General features: G+C 39.5%; 1 protein-coding gene across 1 annotated transcript in view; it reads left to right on the top strand.

Annotated features, from left to right (window-relative positions):
- The window catches only part of WDFY3 (WD repeat and FYVE domain containing 3), a 238858-nt gene that overhangs the window by 199263 nt on the left and 13972 nt on the right, over positions 1-25623 (top strand). Inside the window, exons 47-60 of the mRNA XM_045018580.1 lie at positions 761-909; positions 1403-1523; positions 1983-2068; positions 4871-4951; positions 6876-6930; positions 7280-7399; positions 9008-9125; positions 13924-14030; positions 14888-15041; positions 16986-17077; positions 17405-17617; positions 20897-21044; positions 22402-22556; positions 23789-23947. Coding sequence (XP_044874515.1) covers positions 761-909; positions 1403-1523; positions 1983-2068; positions 4871-4951; positions 6876-6930; positions 7280-7399; positions 9008-9125; positions 13924-14030; positions 14888-15041; positions 16986-17077; positions 17405-17617; positions 20897-21044; positions 22402-22556; positions 23789-23947 — 1758 coding nt within the window. The remainder of the gene's footprint in view (positions 1-760; positions 910-1402; positions 1524-1982; positions 2069-4870; positions 4952-6875; positions 6931-7279; positions 7400-9007; positions 9126-13923; positions 14031-14887; positions 15042-16985; positions 17078-17404; positions 17618-20896; positions 21045-22401; positions 22557-23788; positions 23948-25623) is intronic.

The following is a 25623-nucleotide window of genomic DNA, read 5'->3' as shown; positions in this document are numbered from 1 at the left end:
ATGTTCTTCAACAATCATATGTAATCTACTATTGCTGCTATTGTAGTTAGAATACCTCTTAACTGAAGATCATAGTCCAGTACTACTTGGCTTGTAGACAAGGTAGAATTAAAATTAATTTGTATATCGAACTAAGCTTGGAAAAGTCTTCAGTTTTCATATACACTGCCTTAATCTCAGATTAAAACATGTTTCAAGAAGGTCTGTTGTAGTGCCTTGCTGTGTTTCCATTAATCCTTTGTCAGAGTCTGTATCGTTTCATTCCTGCTGGTTCTTCTGACAGATGACCACAATTTGGTTTGGTGTTTATTCTGTGGGATAATGGAGAAAAATAGTCTCCCATTTTAATCTACGTTTTGTTGATTATCTTTTAAACAAATGGAACACAACTGTTTTAGATAATATTCGTAACAGACTCTTATGTCCTAGTAAATTCTCCCTCTTTTATTGAATCCCTGCTTTTATTCTTTTATGGATACGGAATACAATAGAAAGAAAAGAGTATATGATTGCATGTATATTGATGGGTATGTATAATTTGTTCTGAATTGTACACAGTTTTATTATAGCCAATTTTTAGTTCATTTGTCTGATGCGTCTTTATCATATATTTTAACTAATAAAAGAAGTATCACAGAATTGCTGTAGTTGAAATAAGAAAGTATTGTCTGGGAGAACAAGCCATAACTTCCAACAAGGCAACAGACTGAACTTGAGCTAAGTTAAGCTGCTTTTGCTAATCCTATGGGTTTCGTTACAGATTCAGCACATGTACCGCTGTGCTCGAGTTCAAGGTCTAGATACCAGTGAGGGACTCCTTCTCTTTGGTAAAGAACACTTCTATGTGATCGATGGGTTTACGATGACAGCCACCAGAGAAATACGCGATATTGAGACATTGCCTCCAAAGTGAGTGAATTCAGAGTCAGTTTAGCTTGTTTAGTAAATAGACAAGAAACAATTTGTGAAAGATTAAAGAACAAAACTCTATACTGTCAAACTTAGAATGGTCATGTGAACTGCACCTGCTTCCACAATTGTAGATTGATATGCACAGAATTATGAATAAATCTTGTGTTATTTAGTCATGAACTCTAATTTCTTTTTCAGAGCATTGATATTATGATTTTGGCTCTGTTATTCTTGGTTTTATTACTTATACTAATAAAATATCATAGAAAATTGCAGTTCAGAATAAAGATAATTAAGTTAACCTTTGGAGAATCATTTTAAACTTTTGTTCACTGAGTTACAATAGTAGCTTTTCCTCTGTGGTGACTTTAAAAATAATAAGATTCATAGTTGCAGTCTGCCTGGCTTAACAAACTCCATACAGTTGAAAAATAGTTTTTGCTATACATTGGTGGTCATTTTTAACTGTCCTTCCTCTGGTTACCTACAGTATGCATGAGCCAATTATACCTAGAGGAGCAAGGCAAGGTCCAAGTCAGCTCAAAAGAACATGCAGTATATTCGCATATGAAGATATCAAGGAAGTACATAAAAGGAGATACCTATTACAGGTGACTCTTGTTTTGTTTTGATTGGATGGGGATGGAGAGAATTTAGCCAGCATTGTTGTTTGTTGAAAGTGTCACTTTTAAAAAAAAATAATAATAATAATAATAATTTCTGGGGGTATTCAGCAACTTGAAAGTGAGGCCATTTGGAGTCCCAAAATATAGATTGAGTTGCCTAAAATTAGCATCCAAGTTTGAAAATGTTGGCATGTATACTTTTTACTTGAGGACAGAGTGTATTTTAATATTCTGGACATGGACCGACAGCACTGATTCGGGCAGTTTTTAAGTTAGTTGGTGTCATCGTTGTCAACCTTTCACTATGGCTAAACTGAGATCACCAAACTTATTTCACATGTGAGCTACAACAGCTGATTCTAAGAGGTGACACACTAATTCATTAGTCCTATTGTTTGTAACATCCTTTGATATCCATATTTTTCGTCTGTCCTTTCTTTCCAGCCAATTGCTGTTGAAGTTTTCTCAGGAGATGGACGGAACTATCTTCTAGCTTTCCAGAAAGGAGTTAGAAATAAAGTCTATCAAAGGTATTCCAAAATAAGTTAAATTACAGTGATTTAAACTGAGCATGATTAGTAGTGTTACTATTTTTTTTAAAAAGATCAAACATATTTGAAATTATTTTTGATAGCTATATTAGAATGGACATAAGCCCCAGGAAAAGGGAGACCACACCACATTACAGATTTAATCAATTTCATTGCGGGATATATCTGGCTCTGAAAACACCATACTATAGGCACTGCAGAGAAACTGTACCAGTTAGTTAATCCATGGTCTGTAGATATTGTATTGTATATGATGCCCACATAGCACAGGGAAGGGCACAATAGAAATACCAAGGAACATTTGATGAGTTTTCTGCATTGTTTATTTGTAATGCAGATAGTATAGATATACTTGTAATGACTGACATGCCTTGTCCCTGAGTGTTGGCTGAACATACTGTCTTTATGTTTGGATTATTCTCTGGTGACCCAGATATGTTGTATAAATTAAATTTTTAAATTTGGGGATGGGAAAAGGAGATTTTGCAGTTCCAGGCACATGGAGAAGAGGGCTCTGTGTACAGATAAAGTAAGTTTGCTTGTGGATTTTGGACAAAAAGTGAGATCTGAAGAACAAACAAAAGCCACTGAACATCTAGACATCTTATATTTGTTTCTGAGGGAATGCAGCTCAAGGTTGGATGAGAAAATGAGAGCCCACCCTTTCATGCTGTCTGAAAAAGAAAAGAATGTTGGTTTGTCTACACTAGAAAAGAGGTTGACGTTAGGTCCTTCTTCAGACAGAGAGTAAACCTGTAGACCTCAACCAGCTGAGTCAAGGTTAAAAGTGTTAACCCACATCTATGCTGGAGATAAGGTTTGTGGTTAGCTAAAACACTCCGATCTTACCTCAACTTCTGTTCTAGAGCAGACAATAGAGATGTTTAGAAAAATTTGACAAAACACTTTTTCATCAGAATTTTCCATTTCATCAAAATTGAAATTTTCCACCAAAATGGTTTGATTTTGATGAACCATGCCTACGTATCTGCCACCTCAGCTGAGTCAGACTTGGGGACCCCAGGACTTCCAGGCTCCTCAGCAGCCCGCCAGATGGATTGCTTTAGAGTTTGAGTCAAGGACTGCAGGCCTCCAGGGTCCATGACTTGTTAGCAGCCCAAGCTTCCAGGGTCTACCACTGTGCAGCAGCCCACCTGACTGATTGCCTCAGAGCCAGAGACCCCAAGGCTTCCAGAGTGCATAGCTCTTTAGCTGGGGCTTCCAGGGTCTGCAGCACCAGACCAGCGTGCCATATGGATTGCCACAGAGTCAGGAACCTTACCGCTTCTGGGGTCCATGGCTCCGGGGCAGCCTGCCAGGTGGACTGCCTCAGTGTCAGGGCTTCATTCCCTTTCACAGGGAATTTTGAAATTTGGGGGGTTTTGTTCAGAATCAGAATGAACCCAAATTTTGAAATATCTGAATTCTCCGCAAAATGGAATTACCTTTCTCCACACAGACACACCCACAGCTTTTTGCAGTACTAACAGATACTCAACTAAGCTTTAACATTTTTATTAGTTTGACATTGTGTTTCAGTTGACAGAGCAGTTGGGCAGCATGGCTGTCCCACACTAGTGGACTACTAGTTTTTCCTGGGTTATGACCTCTCACCTAATCAATGCATTTGAACTGTGCCTCTTGAATGCAAATACAGGAGGCAGTTCAGATTTATGCGTTGGGCCCTGTGGCTTGTCCAGACTGCATCACCCTTGTGTCATATTCTTCACCTGTTGATGCACAAACAGAGCAAGAGTTCAGCAGTCCCTTTTTAGAGCATATTTTGGAGCAGCAGTAAGCAGAATCCTTCAAAATGTTCTGCTAGTTGTAATGACTGGACCCTCTACAGAACACCTTCTCTGTCTCTGTCTCTGGAAGGGCAAGTCTGTGAGGAAATCATCTTAGGAGCCACAAAAGGAGAGTTCTGGCACAATTGCTCCCAGCTAACAAACCTGTGGCCTGCCAGAGAAAGGAGCACAGAGTCTGGGTGGCATCCCTCAACAACAGCCGGATGCCTCTGGAGACACAACCACAAGGGCCGAGTTAGCTTGTTTCACCACCTGGAGGTCAGAGAGCCAGAATCGCCTCACCAATCAAGAATTCTTTGAGATTAAATTCAAAAATTCCCCCACCTCTCCCATCCCAGTCCAATCCAAAGGTTAAAACTCTAGAGTCCTGTCCATATTTAAGTGGATGACTAACTTCATACCTTGCTTGTTGGTGTAGGAGGAGGATGATCCCTTGTATCATCTCTTCAGTTACATATTAGAGGCTAAAGAGCACAGGGGAAGACACTCACACATGAGCCCCAAATAAGAAATAGACTGGTGCATTGCCAAGGGTGAGAATCCTTCTCAGAACGCCTGAAAACAAGAAAAACACGGAAAAACTCCCCATCTGGTCATCTTTCCTGAGCTCTAGATCCTCTCTTGAAGAAGGGAAATTCTGTGTTTTCAATCCTGTTCACCCCAATCAAAAGTAGAGAGAGACAATTCCTCTTGACATAATTGAGACCAGGGGGAGGAAGTAAGTATCTGCTCTTGATATCCAGAAATGCTAAACTTGCTACATGTGTTAAATACGAGATTTAAATGTCTAACTTTGTTTGCAGATAGGAGATTGGGAGAGTGAGAGCAGGTAGTTAATTTTTTTAAAAAGAATTTACATGGCTGCTTGGAATCAAGTTGCCATTTGAACTGAGTTTTGGTGGTTGGATTCTCTTAAATACAAGGTACACATGGAACATAAATATAATTAATTTTATTCTTTTAACTAATGCAGGTTTTTGGCTGTGGTTCCATCTTTAACTGACAGTTCAGAGTCTGTGTCTGGACAGAGACCTAACACCAGTGTAGAACAAGGGTATGTGGTTCTTTTCCTAAAAATCTATTGCTCAGAATGTCAAGTGAAGAGACTGTTGTTTTCAGTGTTTGCTGTAGGCGTGTTGGTCCCAGGTATTAGATAGGCAAGGTGAGTGAAGTAATATCTCACCAAGCTCATCATCAGAAGCAAGCTCCCTACAGACCAGGACCCACCAACTCAAAGCAGCACCAGACCCTCCTGTAACAACAGATGCAAAGCCTGCAGACATATCTCCACTGCTACAATGATCAATCCCCCCCTGCCCCCCCCCACACCTTTCAATATCCAGGAGCCTTCCACATCCCTCCCAACATGTGGTGTGCCTCATCCAGTGCACTAAGTGCCCCCACTAACAACTGTAGGTGAAACCAGACAATCATTACGCTCTCAAATGAACTCTTACAGAAAAATGATAAAAGACAAAAACACCCTATCACCCGTGGATGAGCACTTTTCGCAGAGCGATCGCTTTATATCTGACCTATCAGCTCTTGTCCTCAGAGAAAACCTGCACAAACCTTCAAAAGACAAGCCTGGGAACTTAAATTCATAATTTTGCTAGACGCTAAAAATCATGGTCTTAAAGACACAGGATTTATGGTTTATTACAATCATCTGTAACCCACTAACCCCCTTCTTTTGCCCTGTGACTGCAGAGGTGTTAACTGGCCATTTCAGCTTGAATGGTCTCTTACAACATGTTAATGCCTTGTGCTAAACAATCTGTTCCAGCTTGTATTTAGCTGTGACTCTCTGAGTGCCTTTCCCAGACCTGAAGAAGACCTCTGTGGAAGCTCAAAAGCTTGTCTCTCTCACCAACAGAAGTTGGTCCAATAAAAGAGATTACCTCACCCACCTTGTCTTTTTAAATATAGACTTACGTTGTTTAAAGTTCTGGATCTTCTGGAGAACTATGTATCTTCCGTGCTGAACTGCACTGCCTTGAGCCAGACCAACAAGAGTGACTGGAGATGCTAGGTCTAAAAATGCTGATCATCAGGAAGTTGTTAGTGAGAAAAAGAAAAGGGGAATTCACATAAAACTTTTGCTTTTACAAATTGCCTTTAACTGCAATTGCCTTTAACTTACAATTCCTGTTGGCACCACTGTTTTCCAACAAAAGTTATGTATATTATGTGAATTAACATTATTAATAAATTAATTTGTTTATTGTGAAATAGATTTCAGCATGAAAAGAACTTAATCTAACATATTAAATAACTGTTCATAATGTGGGTCTTAGAATGTTAATTTGTCCTTGCACTCAGGGCCGGCTCCAGACCCCAGCGCGGCAAGCACGCGCGTGGGGCGGCCCTTTCCCGGAGGGGCGGCAGGCTGGGCCGGGGGACCTGCCGCAGTCATGCCTGCGGGAGGTCCACCGGAGCCCCGGGACGATCGGACCTGCCGCAGGCATGACTGCGGACGGTTCACTGGTCCCGCGGCTCGGCTGGACCTCCCGCAGGCATGCCTGCGGCAGCTCAAGCGGAGCCGCCGGACCTGCGAACCGTCCGCAGCCGCGGGAGGTCCAGCCGAGCGACCAGCGGACCCTCCGCAGTCATGCCCGCGGGAGGTCCGCTGCTCCCACGGCTCCGGGGCGCCTCCCGCGCATGACTGCTTGGGGCAGCCAAAAAGGTAGAGCCGCCCCTGCTTGCACTGAAATGCATAGTTAAATGTTGTAATTACCTTTGTTCAGAAGTCAGCTAACATTTGTGCACTGATTTATGTGGGTGTCAATTTGAAAAGCATTGTACAACGTTGCTAAGGTATAGTAGTAGTAATCATTGGTACTATAACTCTTATAATTCTACAGAGTAAAATGTAGGTATTCAAATCCTAATGCTTTAAGTTTTGTACCATGTTACAAAGATGCAGCCACAATATTGTGCTAAATAGAAAAATACTGACACATCCTTATTCCTGTTAGGTCTGGCTTGCTTAGCACTCTAGTGGGAGAGAAATCTGTGACACAAAGATGGGAGGTAAGTATGAGAGTTCTACTGTGCGTATATTGTAGGAAGAGCCAAAATTTATAGTCATATGCAATGAAATATTTGAATAAAATGTGCTCATGTTCAGTAGGTTGAAAAATATAGTACCCTGGAACACTCCTCTCCACAGCAAATTGCTTTGCAGTATTTTGAAAGAAACAAGACTGCACCATTAGAAGTGTGAGACAAAACTATGCAGTAAATCTCAGAGAGTATTTCCACAAATCTTTTATGCTGTAGTTTGTACCTTGTTAGAGAGCTGACCACCGTGAAGATCTGCCAATGTAAGTGTTTGATTATTCTAAAATGAACTAAAATGCTAATATTTATCCTTTTTAAGAGAGGAGAAATCAGTAATTTCCAGTACCTGATGCACTTGAACACTCTGGCTGGCAGATCCTATAATGATCTCATGCAGTACCCTGTCTTCCCCTGGATCCTTGCAGACTATGATTCAGCGGTAAATATGAAAACTTATCTCTGTCATGCTAATATTTTTACATTTTTAAGGTGCACTAACATTATAGTTGGTTCACATTACCTCAGTGGAGCTGAGACGTACTCAGTTTTCCAAATCTTTAATTTCAGTTTACTTTCTTACTACACGTATTCCTACAATGAGCTCCACGCAGACCTGTGACCCTGAACCTGTGCAAAGTCCCATTGAAGTTAATACGGCTCTGCACAGACAAGGAGGACTGTCTACAAAGAGCTCGTTGCAGGACCAAGGCTGAAGTTTTTTTTGCATGGTGGCCTGGTGATTGCCGTGGACACAAATGCAGTGATGCTTTGTGTCATAAATTTGTTTCTTGTAAATCTCTGCTGTAGTTCTCTAGACTGTTTCCCAGTGGCTTTTGTGACATAGTGCAGCAGTTCTCAAACAGGGGTCTGTGAAGCCCTGCAGCTGAAACCCAGATCCTGAGCCCCAGCACCCCCCGTGCAGCTGAAGCCCCAGTCATTGGCTCCCCACAGAGGGCTGAAGGACACAGCCCCTGGCTACTCCTCTCCCTGCACCATGAGCTACTCTCCTGCCCACACGCAGCCCCTAGTTACCCCCTGTCTGCACCCTGTACTACCCCCCTACCCACACACAGCCCCGGCTACCCCTCTCCCTGCACCCTGAGCTGCCCCCTGTCTGCACACAGCCCCGGCTACCCCTCTCCCTGCACCATGAGCTACCCCCCTACCCACACGCAGCCCCTAGCTATCCCCTGCCTGCACCCTGTACTACCCCCCTACCCACACGCAGCCCCTAGCTACCCCCTGCCAGCACCCTGAGTGGTTTTCAAACTTTTTGAACTGAGCCCCGCCGCCCCACTTTGTAATAATTTTTGGTTCCTCCCTCTCCCCCTCCCCACAGCCCAGGTAGGCTGGGTGGCCTGCTGAGGTGAGTCGGGGTAGAGGAGGGGCTCCCTTCCCAGACCCTGCTGTGTAGAGCTGGCTTGGACCCAACTGGCCCCTGACTTCGCCGCCCCCCCCCCCCCAAATAGAAGTCAAATTTCACCTATGTCCAAGGGGCCTGCTCCCACCCAACCCAGAGTCCCTGCTCCCCTGCTGGGTCCTGGAGTTCTTATATCATTTGCGGGGGAGGGGCTCAGAAAGAAAAAGGTTGAGCACCCCTGACATAGCGGAAGCATTCCTGTTTGGGAGACATTGCAGTCTCTCAAGAAGTTTAGCCCCAACCTTATGAAAGTGACAAACCTAGTTATGGAAAAGGGGAAAATGATACTCATGTTAGTTTGGGCAGTACCTGTGGCCAGTTGGTTTTGTACCTAAGGGTGAGCATAAGGTGCTGTGATGAAGACCTGCTGCTGAGGGTAGCTTTTGCAGGGATGCGGGGGAGACATAAAGCACTCCCACTACTAGAATGTAGTAAAGATATCTTCTTGAATTAGGCTGAACAATTCTTTAGAAAAGCATAACTAACTAGATGAGCTAAATAATTGCTGCTGCTTATGATATGCGACTCTGCAAGGAAGAGAGAAATACCATCTAGCTCATAAGGCTGCTCGCGTTGATCGGCCAGTGCAGAGTGCTTTTAAGTATCTGTATTTGTTTATTTTAAAAGGAACTGGATCTTACTAATCCCAAGACATTCAGAAACCTGGCCAAACCGATGGGAGCACAGACAGAGGAAAGATTAGCACAGTACAAAAAGCGATACAAAGATTGGGAAGATCCTAATGGTAAGTGATTGTACAAATGCAGTTCTTGGAGAGCAGAGATGGGCGCATTTTAAGTTAGTCAGTGTGCCTGTCTTCTTCCTCCAAGAACACCCTAAACACTTTTTGCGTATGTCCATACCAGATCCTGTGGGAGGGCACAAAGGGTTGTGGTGTGGCCACTTTATGCCAGTGTCCCTTTTAAATGTGGCCACAAAGCAACTCCAAGGCCCCCTCTGGGGAATACCCCCGCTTAGAAATCTACTCTTCCCACACAGGTGTCTCTGGTGTGGGAGGCTGCTAAAGCCTTGGTTATTTCTATGCCCATCTTCCCTAGTAGTTACAATGACCCAAGTGAAGGCAGCCCTCAGAGCTGTTCTACCTGCTCTTGGGAATGTACACACCCTCCCCTTTTGGTGCCTACACCAAGTTCAGCACCAGCACAGAGACAAATGCCCCACTTGGTTTGTATGGCATTTCTGCCTGTGCCGGTGCAAAAAGGAGAGACATAATTCAGTCCATCAAGGATATGCAGAATACTACATTAAGAAATGCTAATTGCTGCCAAAAAAAATAAAGCAAGAGTTTTCAAACTCTTCCAGACTACAGACTGCATGTTAATAGAGAGAGTATCTCATGGACCACGTACCCTCCTGATTGTGATCACATAGCATCCCTGTGGAACTAGTTGTTTACATGAAAAAATAATATTAGGAAAGCAATATATTTTGAGCAGTTTTTAATGTAGTCTAGCAGCTAGAAATAAATAAAAACCACTATCATATGACCAGGCAGCTCTTCACAGACCACAGCTTGAGAACTGCTGAAATAAAATAAACAAGGCAAAGAAATAGGAATCTTTTTGCATAGATAGATCTTACACAGCTTATTCATTCAGTTCTCAGTGCATGTATTTACTAAGTAATCATTCATCTGAAGAAGACAATAAATGCAATCAGTCTCCTTATATTACTCCTTTAAAGAACGCAATATGCCCCCTAGAACTGAGTTAGATTTGATATTTTTTATCAATTTTAGAATAATTCCCTTAAATATTAAAAATATGATCTGTGCATGTGTCCAAACTATTATTTTTATACTGCACTCCCTTCCTATTATGCCCTTCTTTCAGATGATAAGAACTTGATGATTCAAGAACATAAGAACAGTCATACTGGGTCAGACCAATGATCCATCTAGGCCAGTATATTGTCTTCCAGCAGTGGGTGGAGCCTGGTGCTTCAGAAGGAATTAACAAAACAGGGCAATTTTTTCAGTGATCCATCTGTCATCCAGTCCCAGCTTCTGGCAATCAGAGGCTTAGAGACACCCAGAGCATGCGGTTGCATCTCTGATCATGTTGGCTAATAGCAATTGATAGATCTGTCCTCCGTGAACTTATCTAATACTTTGTTAGAACCTTTTGGCCTTCACAATGTCCCTTGGCAATGAGTTCCACAGGCTGACTGTGCATTGTGTGAAGAAGTACTTCCCTTTATTTGTTTTAAACGCACTCCCTATGTGAAAGGATAAATACTTCCTTATTCGCTTTCTCCACACCATGCATGCTTTTATAGACCTCTGTCATATCCCCCCTTATTCGTCACTTTTCCCAGCTGAACGGTCCCAGACTTCTTAATCTCTCCTCAAATGGAAGCTGTTCCATACTCCTAACCATTTTGTTGCCCTTTTCTGTACCTTTTCCAGCTCTAAAATATATATTTTTGAAATGAGGTGACCAGAACTGCATGGAGTATTCCAGGTTTAGGAGGACCATGGATTTATATAGTGACATTATGATATTTACTGTTTTATTATCCTGTCCCTTTCCTAATGGTTCCTAATGTTTGGTTAACTTTTTTGAACGGTGCTGCACATTGCGCAGGTGTTTTCAGAGAACTATCTGTGATGAGGCCAACATCTCTTTCTTCAGTGGCAACAACTAGTTTAGACCCTCATCATTTTGTACATAGAGTTGGGATTACATTTTGCCAATATACATTATTTTGCATTTATCAGCATTGAATTTCATCTGCCATTTTATTGCCCAGTCACCCAGTTTCGTGAGATCCCTTTGTAAAACTCTTCACAGTCAGCTTTGGACCTAACTGTCTTGAGTGATTTTGCATTGTCTGCAAACTGTGCCACCTCACTGTATATCCCTGTTTCCAGATCATTTATTAATATGTTGAACAGCACTGGTCCCAGAACAGATCCTCTTTCCATTGTGACTCTTTATTCCTACCCTTTGTTTCCTGTCTTTTAATCAGTTACTGATCCATAAGAGGAGCTGTCCTCTTATCTCATGATTGTTTACTTTGCATAAGACCTTGACAAAGGCTTTCTGAAAGTCCAAGTACATTACATCCACTGGATCATCCTTGTACACATGTTTTTGTTGACCCTCCCCAAAGAATTCTAATAGATTGGTGAGGCATGATTTCCCTTTATCAAAGCTATTTGACTCTTCCCCAACATACTGTGCTCACCTATGTGTTTGATAATTCTCTTCTTTACTATAGTTTCAACCAATTTGCCTGCTACTGAAATTAGGCTTACCAGCCTGTAATTGTCAGGATCACCCCGGGAGCCTTTTTAAAAAATCGGCATTACATTAGCTGTCTAGTACAGAGTCTGATGTAAGCAATAGAGTTCATATCACAGTTAGTAGTTTGGCAGTTTTCTTCAGAACTCTTGGGTGAATACCACCTGGTCCTGGTGACTTATCTTTGTTTAATTTCTCAGTTTGTTCCAAAACCACCTCTATTGACACCACAGTCTGGGACAGTTCCTCAGATTTGTCACCTAAAAAGAACGGTTTAGGTGTGGGAATCTTCCTCACATCCTCTGCAGTGAATACCAGTGCAAAGAATTCATTTAGCTTCTCCACAATGGCCTTGTCTTTCTTGAGTGCTCCTTCAGCACCTTATTCATCCGGTGGTGGGCCCCACTGATGATTTGGCAGACTTCCAGCTTCAGATTTAGGTACAAAAATTAACAGCATTTTTTTTTTTTTGCTAGTTGCTCTTCAAATTCTTTTTTGGCCTGCCTAATTATATTTTTACACTAGACTTGCCAGAGTTTATGTTCCTTTCTGTTTTCCTCAGTAGGATTTGACTTCCAATTTTTAAAGGATGCCTTTTTGCCTCTAACGGCCTCTTTTACTCTGTTGTTTCGCCATAGTGGCATGTTTTTTATTTGGGGTATAAATTTAATTTGAGCTTCTATTATGGTGTTTTAAACAAGTTTCCATGTAGCTTGCAGGCATTTCACTCTTGTGACAGTTCCTATAATTTTTCATTTCACTTGCTTCCTCATTTTTGTGTAGTTCCCCTTTTTGAAGTTCAGTGCAACTATGGTGACTTCTTTGGTATCCCCCTCTCCCACCCACCAGGCTGTTAAATTTAATGACATTAGGGTCTCTATTGCCGAGTGGCTCCACTATATTCATCTCTTGGGCCAGATCCAATGAACCACTTTAGGACTAAATCAAAAATTGCCTCTCTCCTTGTGGGTTCCATGACTAGCTGCTACAACAAGCTGTCATTAATGGTGTCTACAAATTTTATTTTATTTTATTTCTTCCTGAGGTGACATGTGTCCAGTCAATAGGGGGATAGTTGAAATCCCCCATTATTATTGAATTTTCTATTTTTGTAGCCTCTCTAATCTCCTGGAGCATTTCACCATCACCATCCTGGTCAGGTGGTCAGTAGCAAATTTCTACCACTATATTCTTATTGAATCCTGGCATTTCTAACAATAGAGATTCTATGGTACAGCTTGGTTCATTTAAGACTTTTATTATATTTGACTGTTTTCATATAGTCATTCCAATATATTTTGTACCCTGGTAGTACCTTCTCTATTGATTATCATTGTTCTGCCAAGTTTCTGTGATTCCTATTATATTGACATTCTCATTTAATACCAAGCACTCAGGTTCACCCATCTTCGTACTTAGACATCTAGCATTTATATACAAGCACTTATAAAAATGTGTCAATATTTAGCTGTCTGCCTTCCTGTAATGTAATTGAATGGGACTCTTTCATTTGACTGTTTCTCTTCAGCTCCTACCTGCACTTTATCAACTTCTATCCTCTCCTCTTTACTAGGATATAGAGAATCCCCGTTAATAAATCCTCCTCTAAGAGATGCCTCCATCCAAACCTTGTGCTCCTTCACACCTGTTGGCTTTCCCAAGCCCTTAGTTTAACTGCAACTTTAATAGGTCACTACCAGAAGTTTGAGGACCATTGTTCTAAAGTTACTGCACTGTCCAATACCAGCAGGTGGCAGAGTTCCATTTATGAACATCCAGCAGAATTGTGTGAAGACATTTGTACAGATAGCTTGTTGTTGCCAGCAAATGAATAAAATAAAATCTTTACAAAATCTGTAGTCAGCAATTCTGAGAAATATTAGAGCACTAAGCCTTTAATTCCAAATCATAGAACAGGCTAAAAGTAAAAATTCTCCTTTAGAAGTAATTGTAGCTGTCTTGGAATGTTTCAATTATTCAAAGTATAAAACTGCTAAATGTGCAGTGTTGCTGGGCAAAAGACTGTTGAATTATGACTAGTGGATTACTGCCAAAATTTAAGTAAGTGGTTTCAATGTCAAATCATAAAGTTTAAATAGGCTTAGTTCCGCAAATATGAAAGCTGCAAATACCAATTTTTAATGTGTTCAGGGTCATACTGTTCTCACAGTCTAGCACTTCTTAAACCTATTAATTTCTTAATTTACTGCAGATTTTATCATGAACATTTCCTCTTTATTTCCTCTTCATTTGTAACTTTTAATTTTTCTTTATCAGGGGAAACTCCAGCTTATCATTATGGTACTCACTATTCATCTGCCATGATAGTGGCCTCGTATCTTGTCCGAATGGAGCCCTTTACACAGATATTCTTAAGATTACAGGTAAATTGTGTGAGATTTCATTTTTCTCTGTTTGTGTCTTGTTTAAATTTGAAAATGGGTAAAAACGTGAATCATCTTGTAACTTGATTCTCACTGAGCATGGTAGAAGAAAGGAAGTGCTGTAGCTGCATTGTTTTCTTCCTGGTGATTGTTACTCTCTTTGGAATAGCAAAGAGATTTAAACAGGCAAATGTATATGATCCTTCAGATGGAAGTCTGAACATGCTAAAAAATGTTTGCTGCACGAAAACTCAACAGAGAGAAAATAGCTTTTTATTTAATAAAGTAATAGTTCAAATCCAACTTTGTTCATCTATGGTTAAAAGAACTCATGCATTAGTTCCCCTCATTTGGTTCTCAAGTGTTTAAAGACTAATTTGTTAAACTAGTTTGTCAGTCTAGTATTGAGAGTCAAATTAACCAAACATTAGCGCAGCCTGGAATTTTCTGACAGCTCGAAAATTAATTGGGTTCATAGTGCTACATTTTAAATATTTTCTTAGCTGGAAACCATCAGGCAAGAATATTTATTTTCTTTGGGCCAGCATTTCAACCAAAAAGACTAATATTTGGAATAAGGCTAGATCTTTTTTTAAACAAAAAATCCTGTAGATTTATATTTTTTATGCTTCATATTTAGCATTATTGCAAAGAAAGATTATAGCAACTGGTAGAAGAAAACATAGTTTTAGACCCTATTGTTGCAGGAGAGGTTTTTTCCTTTTTTATTATTGTATTTATTTGATTGAGATAAAACGTTACCAAACGGTTTTACTTTACAGTTTTATAGACCTTGGCTGAGTCTGCTGTGCTGAGAAATGTTCTGGTATAAAGATGCTTCTCATTTCATTCTACAGGGTGGCCACTTTGACCTGGCTGACAGAATGTTTCACAGTGTGCGTGAAGCCTGGTATTCAGCATCAAAGCACAACATGGCAGATGTAAAGGAACTCATCCCAGAATTCTTTTACCTCCCGGAGTTTCTGCTCAACTCCAATAACTTTGATCTAGGTAGGCAAAAGCTGCTGATCGCATCGTGTTATGGATATGAAAATAGTGAAAGCTGGTTCAGACATAAAACAAGTTCAGTAAAATGTATGTAACAAAGATTTATGTAACAGGGTAAGAAAATGGCAGATGGCTTACTGGAACTGGGCCCTAATTATCTTTTGATTATGAGAATATGTATTTCCCAATGCTGTGTGTTTATGAGCAATTATATAGGGAAATCTGGACAGTTTGTTTGTAAATCTTGACTTTTTCTTTTAGATGAATGAAGATGTTTTCTCAAACACCAAATACTCATTTTAGCAACTCATATAAAACTGCATTTTAGAAATTAAATTGAACAGTAAATTTACATTTCCAAGGGAAGCATTTTTATTAGAACTCGTACATTCAGCAAATCCTGCTTTGGTAGGAGAATTTCTGAGGACTGTTTTTCTGCCATATAATCTACCAGTCTTAAAGTAGTGTTTCAATACTCAGGCCAAATGTTTTTGAAGGACAGACATAACCTAGGGTTTGTATAATGTGTTTGTCAATTTTGATATTTAGACTTCTAGGAGTGAAATTCTTTAAGGAAAAGTAGCTGAAATGTGTTTAAAGTTTGATAGATCATTTCCACTGTTATATATTTAACTGCTGTGAAATTTCGCTGAACTGTTGGCAGATCACACCACTGAAAGATAAAATAACTGATGTGAGATAAATATCACTGCTGCCATAGCATCATATTTTTGTTATGAGATTAACTGTTTAGTTTTTTCAAGTTCTATGCTGCAAATTCAATAACAGGTATTACTAATCATCCATACCTTTTAAAAATCAATATCATTGGTGCAGAATATTTCCTAAGAGTTTAGAAGCTTGAACCAAGGATCTCTAATGACACAGTCAGACACAAGAACATAGCAATTACTGTACCTGTTTAGACATATGATCTTAGGGAAAGTTTCCTCTTAACCTTTATCACAGGCTAGTTTATATTCTGAAACTCATATTTCTATCCCTTTCTATTTGTTTTTTCAACAAAATTGAAACTTCAGTGAGTAAAAGATTCAGGGTCCAGTTCTGCAAGCCTTATTTATATTAAGTGGTATTTACAAGCATAATCCCATGAACTCAAGAGTGGGACTTTTGTAGTACTTCTCACTGTGAATAAAGGTTGAAGAAACAGTCCTTCAAGGTTTACAGCAGAGGACACAGTATATGAATATATTCTGGTAGTTTAAAAAGTCTTCCTTATATGGAGAAAATGAATCATGGTGTGATTCTACCAGTGGGATGTGTTTTTACTGTTATACCATTTCACCTCAGGATTATTTTCCTCCATTATACAGCCTGTTGGTATATAAATCAGTGAAAAGGCACTGAATTCAGTAATTAGTCATTTGACACCTGCTAGTCCTCCCTTACTTAAAATCAGACAGGTTTAAACTTTCAAAAAGTGTAAAACTTTCAAAAAAGTGACCCGAAAGTCTGCTATAATTAACATCCAAAATGTCACTCCATCCGAGGAATTTATCTTCATATTCTGATATTTCTCATTTTGTATTTTTAAAACTTGTGCATGTGTGTGTTTGAAAGGATGGAATAGAGCTTTCTGAAGTTGTTTTTTTTTAAAAAACCAGTCATTATTCAGTACAAGCCAAATATGCAGAAAGGATCCTGCTTGTGGTATGGCTGCAAGAGGCTGTTGCATGGGCTGTTTCCATTATTCTACAAAGACATCATTCCTTACAAAGTATCTACCCTGTGGCACAGAACCATTTAAATAGAAAATACAGCTATAGCAAGATGAAATTAAAGTTCTAAAAACCTCTTTATTAGGAAGGGCTAAAGACTTTGTTTGGCTTCTCTGTAGTGAAAACTATTAAGGTAATTTTTTTTTCTTCTCGTATTGAGATGCATCACTGTCTTTTTTTGCTTTTAAAACTTCAATTTATTTTGTAGGTTGCAAACAGAATGGTACTAAGCTTGGAGACGTGATACTTCCCCCATGGGCAAAGGGAGATCCTCGTGAATTTATTAGAGTTCATCGGGAGGTAATAAACATTTTAATAATATAAAAAACACAGCAAGTTTATTTGGACTTAAATACCAGTCTAGGGAGCTCAATGCATCCTTTGTAATCACTTTTCTATTTGATCTGCATCTTGGGGTGGTACCCTGTTATGCTGCTGGACTAAAGAACCAATGGTCCTCCATGTGCTCTTAGTATCAGTATTGGCTGAGGCAGCTAATAAGGTGCTATTATACTGCTTTTTCTTTAAACATATCAAAAACTTTGTGTAATTTCATCCATCACAGTCAGATAATAGACTCAGTCAGTGACTATCTGCTCAGTTTAATGCATACATTTTGAATTACAGGCTTTGGAATGTGATTTTGTGAGCGCACATCTGCATGAATGGATTGACTTAATCTTTGGTTATAAACAGCAAGGCCCAGCTGCAGTAGAAGCTGTAAATGTCTTCCATCATCTCTTTTATGAGGGGCAAGTGGATATATACAACATAAATGACCCATTAAAAGAGACAGCTACAATAGGATTCATTAATAACTTTGGGCAGATACCCAAACAGGTAAGGATGTTCTTTAACCTATTGTAACTATATGCCAGAAAATATTAAAATCCAGGCATATCCAAATGCTTTCATATAAAAAGGCAATTCCAGTCAAAACATATATGGTATTTAAGTTTCTAATATGCATTTCTGTTCTTTGTCTGGAACTTAAGTTCAAGTTTTGTCATTGCAAATACATTTGCAGAAATGCAGACTCAGTTTCAGGTGAATCCATTCTCAAGCCATTACATGCATCTAATATAAACTTTGGGTTTTGTCAGTAAGACTTGAGATTTCTCCCTTTTTTCCTCATGCTCCAAAAGGAGAGGCAAGAGCTTATGGAGGAGCTTAAAAAAACAACAAATCATCAGAGAGCCAGTGTGTTACTGCAAAAGGCTAGTGCTGTATAAATTCTTCCCTTGCTTTTTGCTGTGTGATAGAATACAGTTGCAACGTAGTGCACAGGAAGTTTAATTGTACAAGTTGTCTTGTAGCAAAATTAGGTAGGGATACATCATTTCCCTTTTTCTTCTTAACGTGGTTGCTTAGTTTTCTTTGGCATCTTCTCATTCCCAGAAGCTGGGGCACCTGGCATTGGCCACTGTCGAAGACAGGATACTGGGCTAGATAGACCTTTAGTCTGACCCAGGATGGCCGTTCTTCTTCTTTGTACTGTAGCTGTTGAAAATAAATTATTAAATAATTGCTTTAAAAACATTGGTTCTGGCAGGGCTGGCATAAGTCACTAGCTAGAATTGAACTGGCAGCATTTAGAGGATTGAAGCTTTGAAGGGTGGTGAAATTCTCTTTGAAAGGTCATTGTAAATTATTAAATACGTAAAAGGAAAGTTTATTGTATTTCCCTTGGATAAAGGAGTTTGGGTTTGCCAATTAGTACCCTGAAAAGTTTCCTTTTGCATTGTTACCATTAGGTGAAGTATTATTGATATCAGCAGGTATTTCCCATGCTTGGACTGAGGAATATACAAGTACTTTTAATACCTTTCCAAAGGTGGCAGAGGAATAGTGTAGGTTGCATGAGTCTGCCATGTTTCAAAATCAGAAGTGCAGCAAACCCAACTGTCAGTATAGCAAAAAAAATATAGAAAACCAGTGAGGGGAAATTCCTCAATATTTAGAGTTTGGATAAGTATCCTAAAATGTGTATGCTAGTCAAACTGTTTGGCCTGAGGACCATATCTGGGTATGGAAATTGTATGGCAGACCATGAATGCTCATGGTCCCGGCCAATGGGAGCTGCGGGGGTGGCGCTTGGAGCAGGGGCAGCGTGCGGAGCCCCTAGCTCCCCCTACACGTAGGAGCCAGAGGGGGGACATGCCACTGCTTCCAGGAGCCGCACAGAGCCATGGCATGTGCGGAGCAGGGCAAGCCCCGGACCCCACTCCCCCCTCAGGAGCTCAAGGGCCGGATGTGGCCCCCGGGCCATAGTTTGCCCACCCCTGCACTAGATCCTGTGCCTATCTCTCACATAATTGCCCCACTCCAGATAGGTCCTAGTCACCCTATCTTTTTTCTTCTTGCAAAAAACACCTAATGAACTGCTAACCCATTCTTCGTTCTTGAATCTTCCTCCAACATCTCTCCCTCATCTAGCCCTCATTGTTGGTTTTATATGTATTTTTGCTGTACTGACAGTGGGGCTTTCTCCTCTTATGTTTACCATCATCATGCTAGTGCTATATGTGGGACCAAAGAAGTAAGATTTAATAGATTTGGTTTATGTGGTAGGGGAGAGATTTTTAAGAGGAGTCTTAAAATTGTATTGGATTTGAGGCCCTGATGTTAAGATGTCTATAATTAACAATTTATTAAATTTACAAGAAAGCACACACCGATGTGCTGCAGGGTCTGGCAGCCTCAAAAGCCCCCCAACTTTCTTAGTAAATTGTCCTGGAAAGAATTACTGAACAGGTGGTGGCTGTGTAAGTGACTGAAATGAAACAAAGCCAATATGAAAATAAATGGTAGTTTGCTCTCCCCTTTTCAATATCATTTTAAAAGAAATTATGGCCATAAGGGAGGTTACAAGATATTTCTAAATAAAATGTTTATTATGTGAAAGTACATACAATACTTAGCATATATATAGTACCCACCATCTGCGAAATGGAGTATTTATATTGACTGTATATTTTGGCAAACATAGAGCATTTATGTCTTCACCTCTGATGGGCCATTTCCAACCACAGTCCAATTGCTTAACATTGCTGAAGAGATCAGTGTTGACACAGAAGGTGGTAAACATTGCAGAATCACTGACTCATCATCATATGATTGGCTGAGAACAGTCATGAGGCAGAATCTGATTCTTCGGTGTCAGCTGTAATCAGCTCCTCCCTGCCCACTCAGACTTTTTTCTACCCTTTGATTGTCTGTGTTATTCCAACAACATGGCCTGGTGTTTGTGGGATATATTTATGTAGTTTAACTTTGAAAAAGTACCAGTTTGTAGTTCAGATTATAATAAATGTAGTAATATTCATAGATCTAAATTCATTTATCTATCTTCCCTTCATGAAATTGCCCCCTGCTATTAGCTAGCAGTTTAGAGGTGGTCCTTAATCCAGTGATGTGTTGTTCCTACCCATTGAAACATGCACTTGTAAACTGGATATACCCTGGCCGACAGGGTTCAAAAGCTCAATTTTTATAGTAAGATATAGCTGCCCTACATACAAAGAACATATCTTCCAGAACACAGACTGCACTATAGAGGGATCTGATTTTAATAACCTCAGCAACAGAGAATTTTGCTCATTCATTCTACATACTTCAAATGTAAAAATCCAACAATAGCAGTCAGTGAAAGGATGGAGAATAACTTATTTTTGCCCTGGATTTTTCAGCAGAGACTTCCAAAAACTAGATGCATTCTTCAGTATCTGTTACCTGTATATTTATCATACTGATAGCAATATTATGATACTGCTGCATCAGCAGTTTGTAACAAAGCCAAAAGGAAGATCTCTTTTTGCCTGAAATAACAATGTAAAATCACTTTAAACAGCAACTTGGCTATTTTAATTGTTTTCTAAAAAGGAAAATCCTGATTGAAAAATGTATCGCTCATTGGATTCTAGTTTAGGTTTGTATTTTTCTTGAATATTTAACAAAAACATTTATATAACATAAGAGGAACTTTATGTACATTTGCTGATTTATAGAATTTTTTTACAGTAAATCTCATACTGTTGGTAAACTTTAAAAGTCTTTGCTGATGGGAATCTATAATCTTGTCACTAACGCGTGTTTTATTTCCTAACCCACACATTGCAGCTATTTAAAAAACCACACCCACCAAAGCGAGTTAGAAGCCGAATCAATGGAGACGCAGTTGGAATGTCTGTCCCCCCAGGTTTCACAAGTGACAAGATCTTTTTTCATCATTTAGACAACCTGAGGCCTTCCCTTGCACCTGTAAAAGGTAAAACTCAGCATAGTACTTACTCCTGGTCTCTTGCTAGAGTGTTCATAGTTCTTGCTAAATAAATGTTCCTTTTTCTGATTCTTCTTACCTCTTGGGTTTCATACTTCACTACAGCTCCAGATTTAACACTCCAATCCTCTAAGATTCTGAGAGGCCCCAATTCCACTTGCCTTAGGCCTTGTCTATGCGAGAAAGTTGTACCAATTTTAACTAAATTTAACTGTTTCATGGGCAAGGCTTCAAGTAGAAAGAATGAGCCTTAAGCCGCATCCTAAAGTTTAACAGCTTGTGTTTAATTTCAACAAACTGTCTGAAACCATCAAGGGAAGCAAATTCCAGAGCTGAGAACCTGCTACTGAGGGTGCCCCGCCTACAACCTAAAATGTTTAAATCTAGCTTGAGTGCCCCACGTAACCTCAGTTTTTGTGTGTTACCATGGGAGAAAAGTACGTTCTCAAGACTTCCAAGGAACATTTTGGGTACTGGCAATAGCACAGAGAAGCAATAGTGTCATGTCTGGCTTTAATTTTTTCAACCACAAGAAGACAGTAAAATTATCAAAATAGTTAATAGCTCATTTTTAAATGTAATTGGGTTCCTACTGATAACACGTTCTAAAATATTCATTAATAAATTATATTTAGCACGCATATCATGTTTTCCAGCTGAAGATGTTAAACACTTTACAAACATTAACTCGTTGTGAGTTAGATAAGGGATATTATAGTGATTACTTCATTCACGATTGAAAAGCATTCACCTCTGGGATAGAAAAGGAGCAGCTGTTTAACAGAGCACAGCAACACTACACTGTCACCTAAGAGCGCAAGTGAAGAATAGCCATCTCTATTTCAAAATGCTAGACAGGCAGACTATAATTATCAAATTTGAAATGTGGCATATGAAATTATTTGGCTGGGATTTTAGAATCAATGTTTTTGCTGTACAAAAAAATATCATGTCCTCTTTAATGACAAGTGTTCAGGCTCTTACTTCTCTGTTTTGTCTGAAAGACCACATGTCCAGCAACACAGTGTCCCTTACTGATTCAGAGGGAAGAGTGCCACATGTGGAAGTGCAAGTACCTAGGCATCCCTAGGAGATCTGTCCAAATACTGATAGCATTTAGCTGTGCGAGTTGATAGGATTACAGCACAAGTGACATTATTACTGTTTAAACTGATACAATATAAGCATGTGCGATTTCAGTTTCTATGGTGCATCATGGTATTTGTACTGTGATCAGAGGGGGCTGTCACATAATTACAAACAATATTATACAGTGAGGCTTATGTAATGGTTGTGCTTTTGTGTGTTTGCAGTAACATAAAACACATTGTTGTTTGTTATTCAGAACTCAAGGAGCCTGTGGGACAGATAGTTTGCACAGATAAAGGAATTCTGGCAGTAGAGCAAAATAAGGTTCTCATTCCACCTACCTGGAATAAAACTTTTGCTTGGGGCTATGCAGACCTCAGCTGTAGACTGGGAACGTATGAGTCGGACAAGGTTTGTGATCTAAATTTTAAGTTTTCCTGGTGTTCTCTACTAAAATCTAACTCCGAAAATATATTGTACATACAAGGGAAAGAATTTTGTCTGTGCTGTATTTATGCTGAAGTCTTCACCTGAAGAATGATAGGAAAATCAAGTTAACCTATTGCTACTAAAAAGTTAATTTCCATAATACAATGAACAAGAATGAACTGCAGGGTTTCTACAGTAAATCTGCAGTATCTGGTGTGGCACCATCTTGTGGCAGAAGTTGGCGCTGAAGGTAGTAGAGTGAAAACCCAAAAGGGGGAGAGAGACACTTTCTCCTGAGTAAACTAGGGGCCAAAAATTGAAGATCAGACTCGCTTTTTATTGAATTCTTAGGCAAATTCCCATTTACATCAAGAAGAATAATGTAACACTCTCTTGAGAAAACTGCAACCTGCTAAGGTTAGGCAGGTGGTGAGATGCAACTGATGCTCCTGATTGGCTTAAGAATTGTACACATCCCATTTTTTTGTTGCACTTGTTTCTTTCATACACATATTTTGTCTTGTCTTCTAGACTGTTAGCTCATTGGGGCAGCGACGATTATTTCTTGTACATTAATGAGTACCTAGCATAATAGACTTGATCTGGTAGCCTTGCCTGTTAAATAATATAGATGCAGGATTTGGCCCTGGCAAGGAACCTGATCCCTAAAATCCAGATCAGGATCGATATTTCTGAACGTTCAGGCGCATCTGATTAGTTCTTGTTCAGGCCTATTTCGGCCAAAAACAACCCTTTTGTGTGCTGCTGGAGAAGTGGTCAGTATTGCCTGATAATGGCTACTAGTCTGGGAATTGCAGCAGGATGGAAGAGGAATTGAGAGAAAGAAAACTGTTTTAACTGCAAGCGCCAGTGCTCATCGGGAACAAATATGTAATGTTCTCACTATATGCTCTGGCATTGTTTCCAATTTAATTGCATGATAAACATTTAGTATAGATTAATCTTAAATACTAAACAGTTGTAAATTGTGTTTTGTTTGTTTCTTGGCATTCAAACTATGTAAACATTTTTTTAACTGAAGTTACTTTCATATATTTCTTCTGACCCAACTTTTGAGTTATCGGTGGAAAACAGATCAGTTAAATAACAGTGACTGTGCTAAAGTTTCCTTGAAAACACTAATGCTATCAACAACAAACTTGCAAGACTAGATGTATGCCTTCTTCACTTTGTCTTTATTTTTTATTTTGTAGGCAGTGGTTGTTTATGAATGTTTGTCAGAATGGGGACAGATTCTATGTGCAATCTGTCCAAACCCCAAACTGGTCATCACTGGAGGAATAAGCACGGTGGTTTGTGTGTGGGAGATGGGCACCTCCAAAGAAAAAGCTAAAACACTCACTCTGAAACAGGTAAAAAATAAATAAAATCATGTTCCAAGGTCAGAGGAAGAAGGGAGGGGACTCAGTGGCTCCACATTGCAGTAGAACTTCCAACTGAACAGATTACCGTTCTAGAGTCACTGATTAAAACCATTCTGGCGCTGAAACAGTGGCTTGCTTTAAAAAGAACCCCAAGCAAAAAGTGTTTTGGGAGTGTGTGAAAATATGAAGGTATCTTGTCACTGGAAAGTGTTTCTGTGGGCGGGGAGAGAACATTTTTCTGAAATACTGCATGGAACTGATTTGCACAAATAGCATCCAGCAACTTGCAAAATTCACAGATAGACTCTCCAATACCATTTGAATTGTCAGACCCCTTTTACTGAAATCTTTCACGCCTTCTCTTCAAAATTTGACATTTTCTACTTAACTGAAAAAAATGGTTTTAGGGCAAAAACCTGGCAGTCCTGTGTTGGGGGAGCAGGGTGTATTTGCTTAGAAAAGTTTTATGATGTTTCTTGCTTTGTTGCCTCAGTACATTGCTTTTTGGATAACGTACTTAGACTAAGCCAACTATCTCTAAGTTAGCATAAAATCTCCTGCGCCACTGAATCAACTCCCAAGTGTTGTACAAATGGTATTTCATAGTTCTAGGTAACTCGTCTTTATAACCAGGAGTGTTTCATGAGGTACAATTTAACTAACTTGTGAGAGCAAATACACAAGTTAGTTAAAATAACTTTCATTTTCTACTAGAGTATGGTGTGTAAACACTCATTATCCAAAGCCATAGCCTGAGTGGCCATTTTACTACTTTGGTGATGACTGTGGTGCACCAACTCCTAGCAGTGCACAGCTAGGATCCCTACAGGAAAAGATAATATTTCCTCTAGTCCCTCCTGCTTCAGGCTGGGCCATCTAGAGCACTAGAAAAGCTGCCTTTTAAGTTAACTAAAAACCTGAATCAAGAGCTGTTCTAGGGCTCTTGTTTGGATAACAGTAAGATGTAAAAGCAGGAGTGTTTTCAGAGGAGAAAATTACTCTTCTGATCTTCCCTTGCTTCCAATTTTCCAGCTGATTTTTCAGTCACAGTTTATGGCCCAGAGTTCCTTTTTAACTAATTTTCTATTATAATAATTAAATAGGGAGCTATCTAATATTCACAATTGAGCTATATTATAGAAAATTTTAAATGGCCACTGGAACATACACGGATACTGAAAATAGACAGCTGTGATCCCGGTATGGGCTTGGAGGAAGCAGAAGGGGTCAAACTTTTTTAAAATAATAAAACGAGGGGAGAGAAATGTGTTTATAACTTTTCCCTGGAGTTTTCTTTTGTATGTCTGTTAGCCTTCCACAATGAAACACAGTTCCTAAAACCTCTATAAATTGTGTTTGTTTTTTAAATGAATGAGCTCATACTCTGTATATGTCATATATGTATGTGCAATAAACTGTGCCCTGTTGAGTATTACTAGATTACTGGTGCAGTTCTCAGGTGAACCACACCCTCAAGGTGTGTGCTAGTAGCCTAATAATGTGTCTTGTTATGAGTCTGTACTAAAGGCAATTATGCAAGAATAAAATGGTCATAATGTTATGGTTGACAATTCGCAGTATACTGTAAAACCCTTCTTTTCTAAATACTCCTATTATCTGAAATCCATTTATATCTTAAACATGTATCATTTGCTTTTTGAAAG

This window comes from Mauremys mutica, chromosome 5, assembly GCF_020497125.1.
Source record: "Mauremys mutica isolate MM-2020 ecotype Southern chromosome 5, ASM2049712v1, whole genome shotgun sequence".
NCBI classification, from domain to species: domain Eukaryota; kingdom Metazoa; phylum Chordata; order Testudines; family Geoemydidae; genus Mauremys; species Mauremys mutica.
The sequence above is the reverse complement of the archived record's forward strand: the minus strand, read 5'-3'. Positions and strand labels throughout refer to the sequence as shown.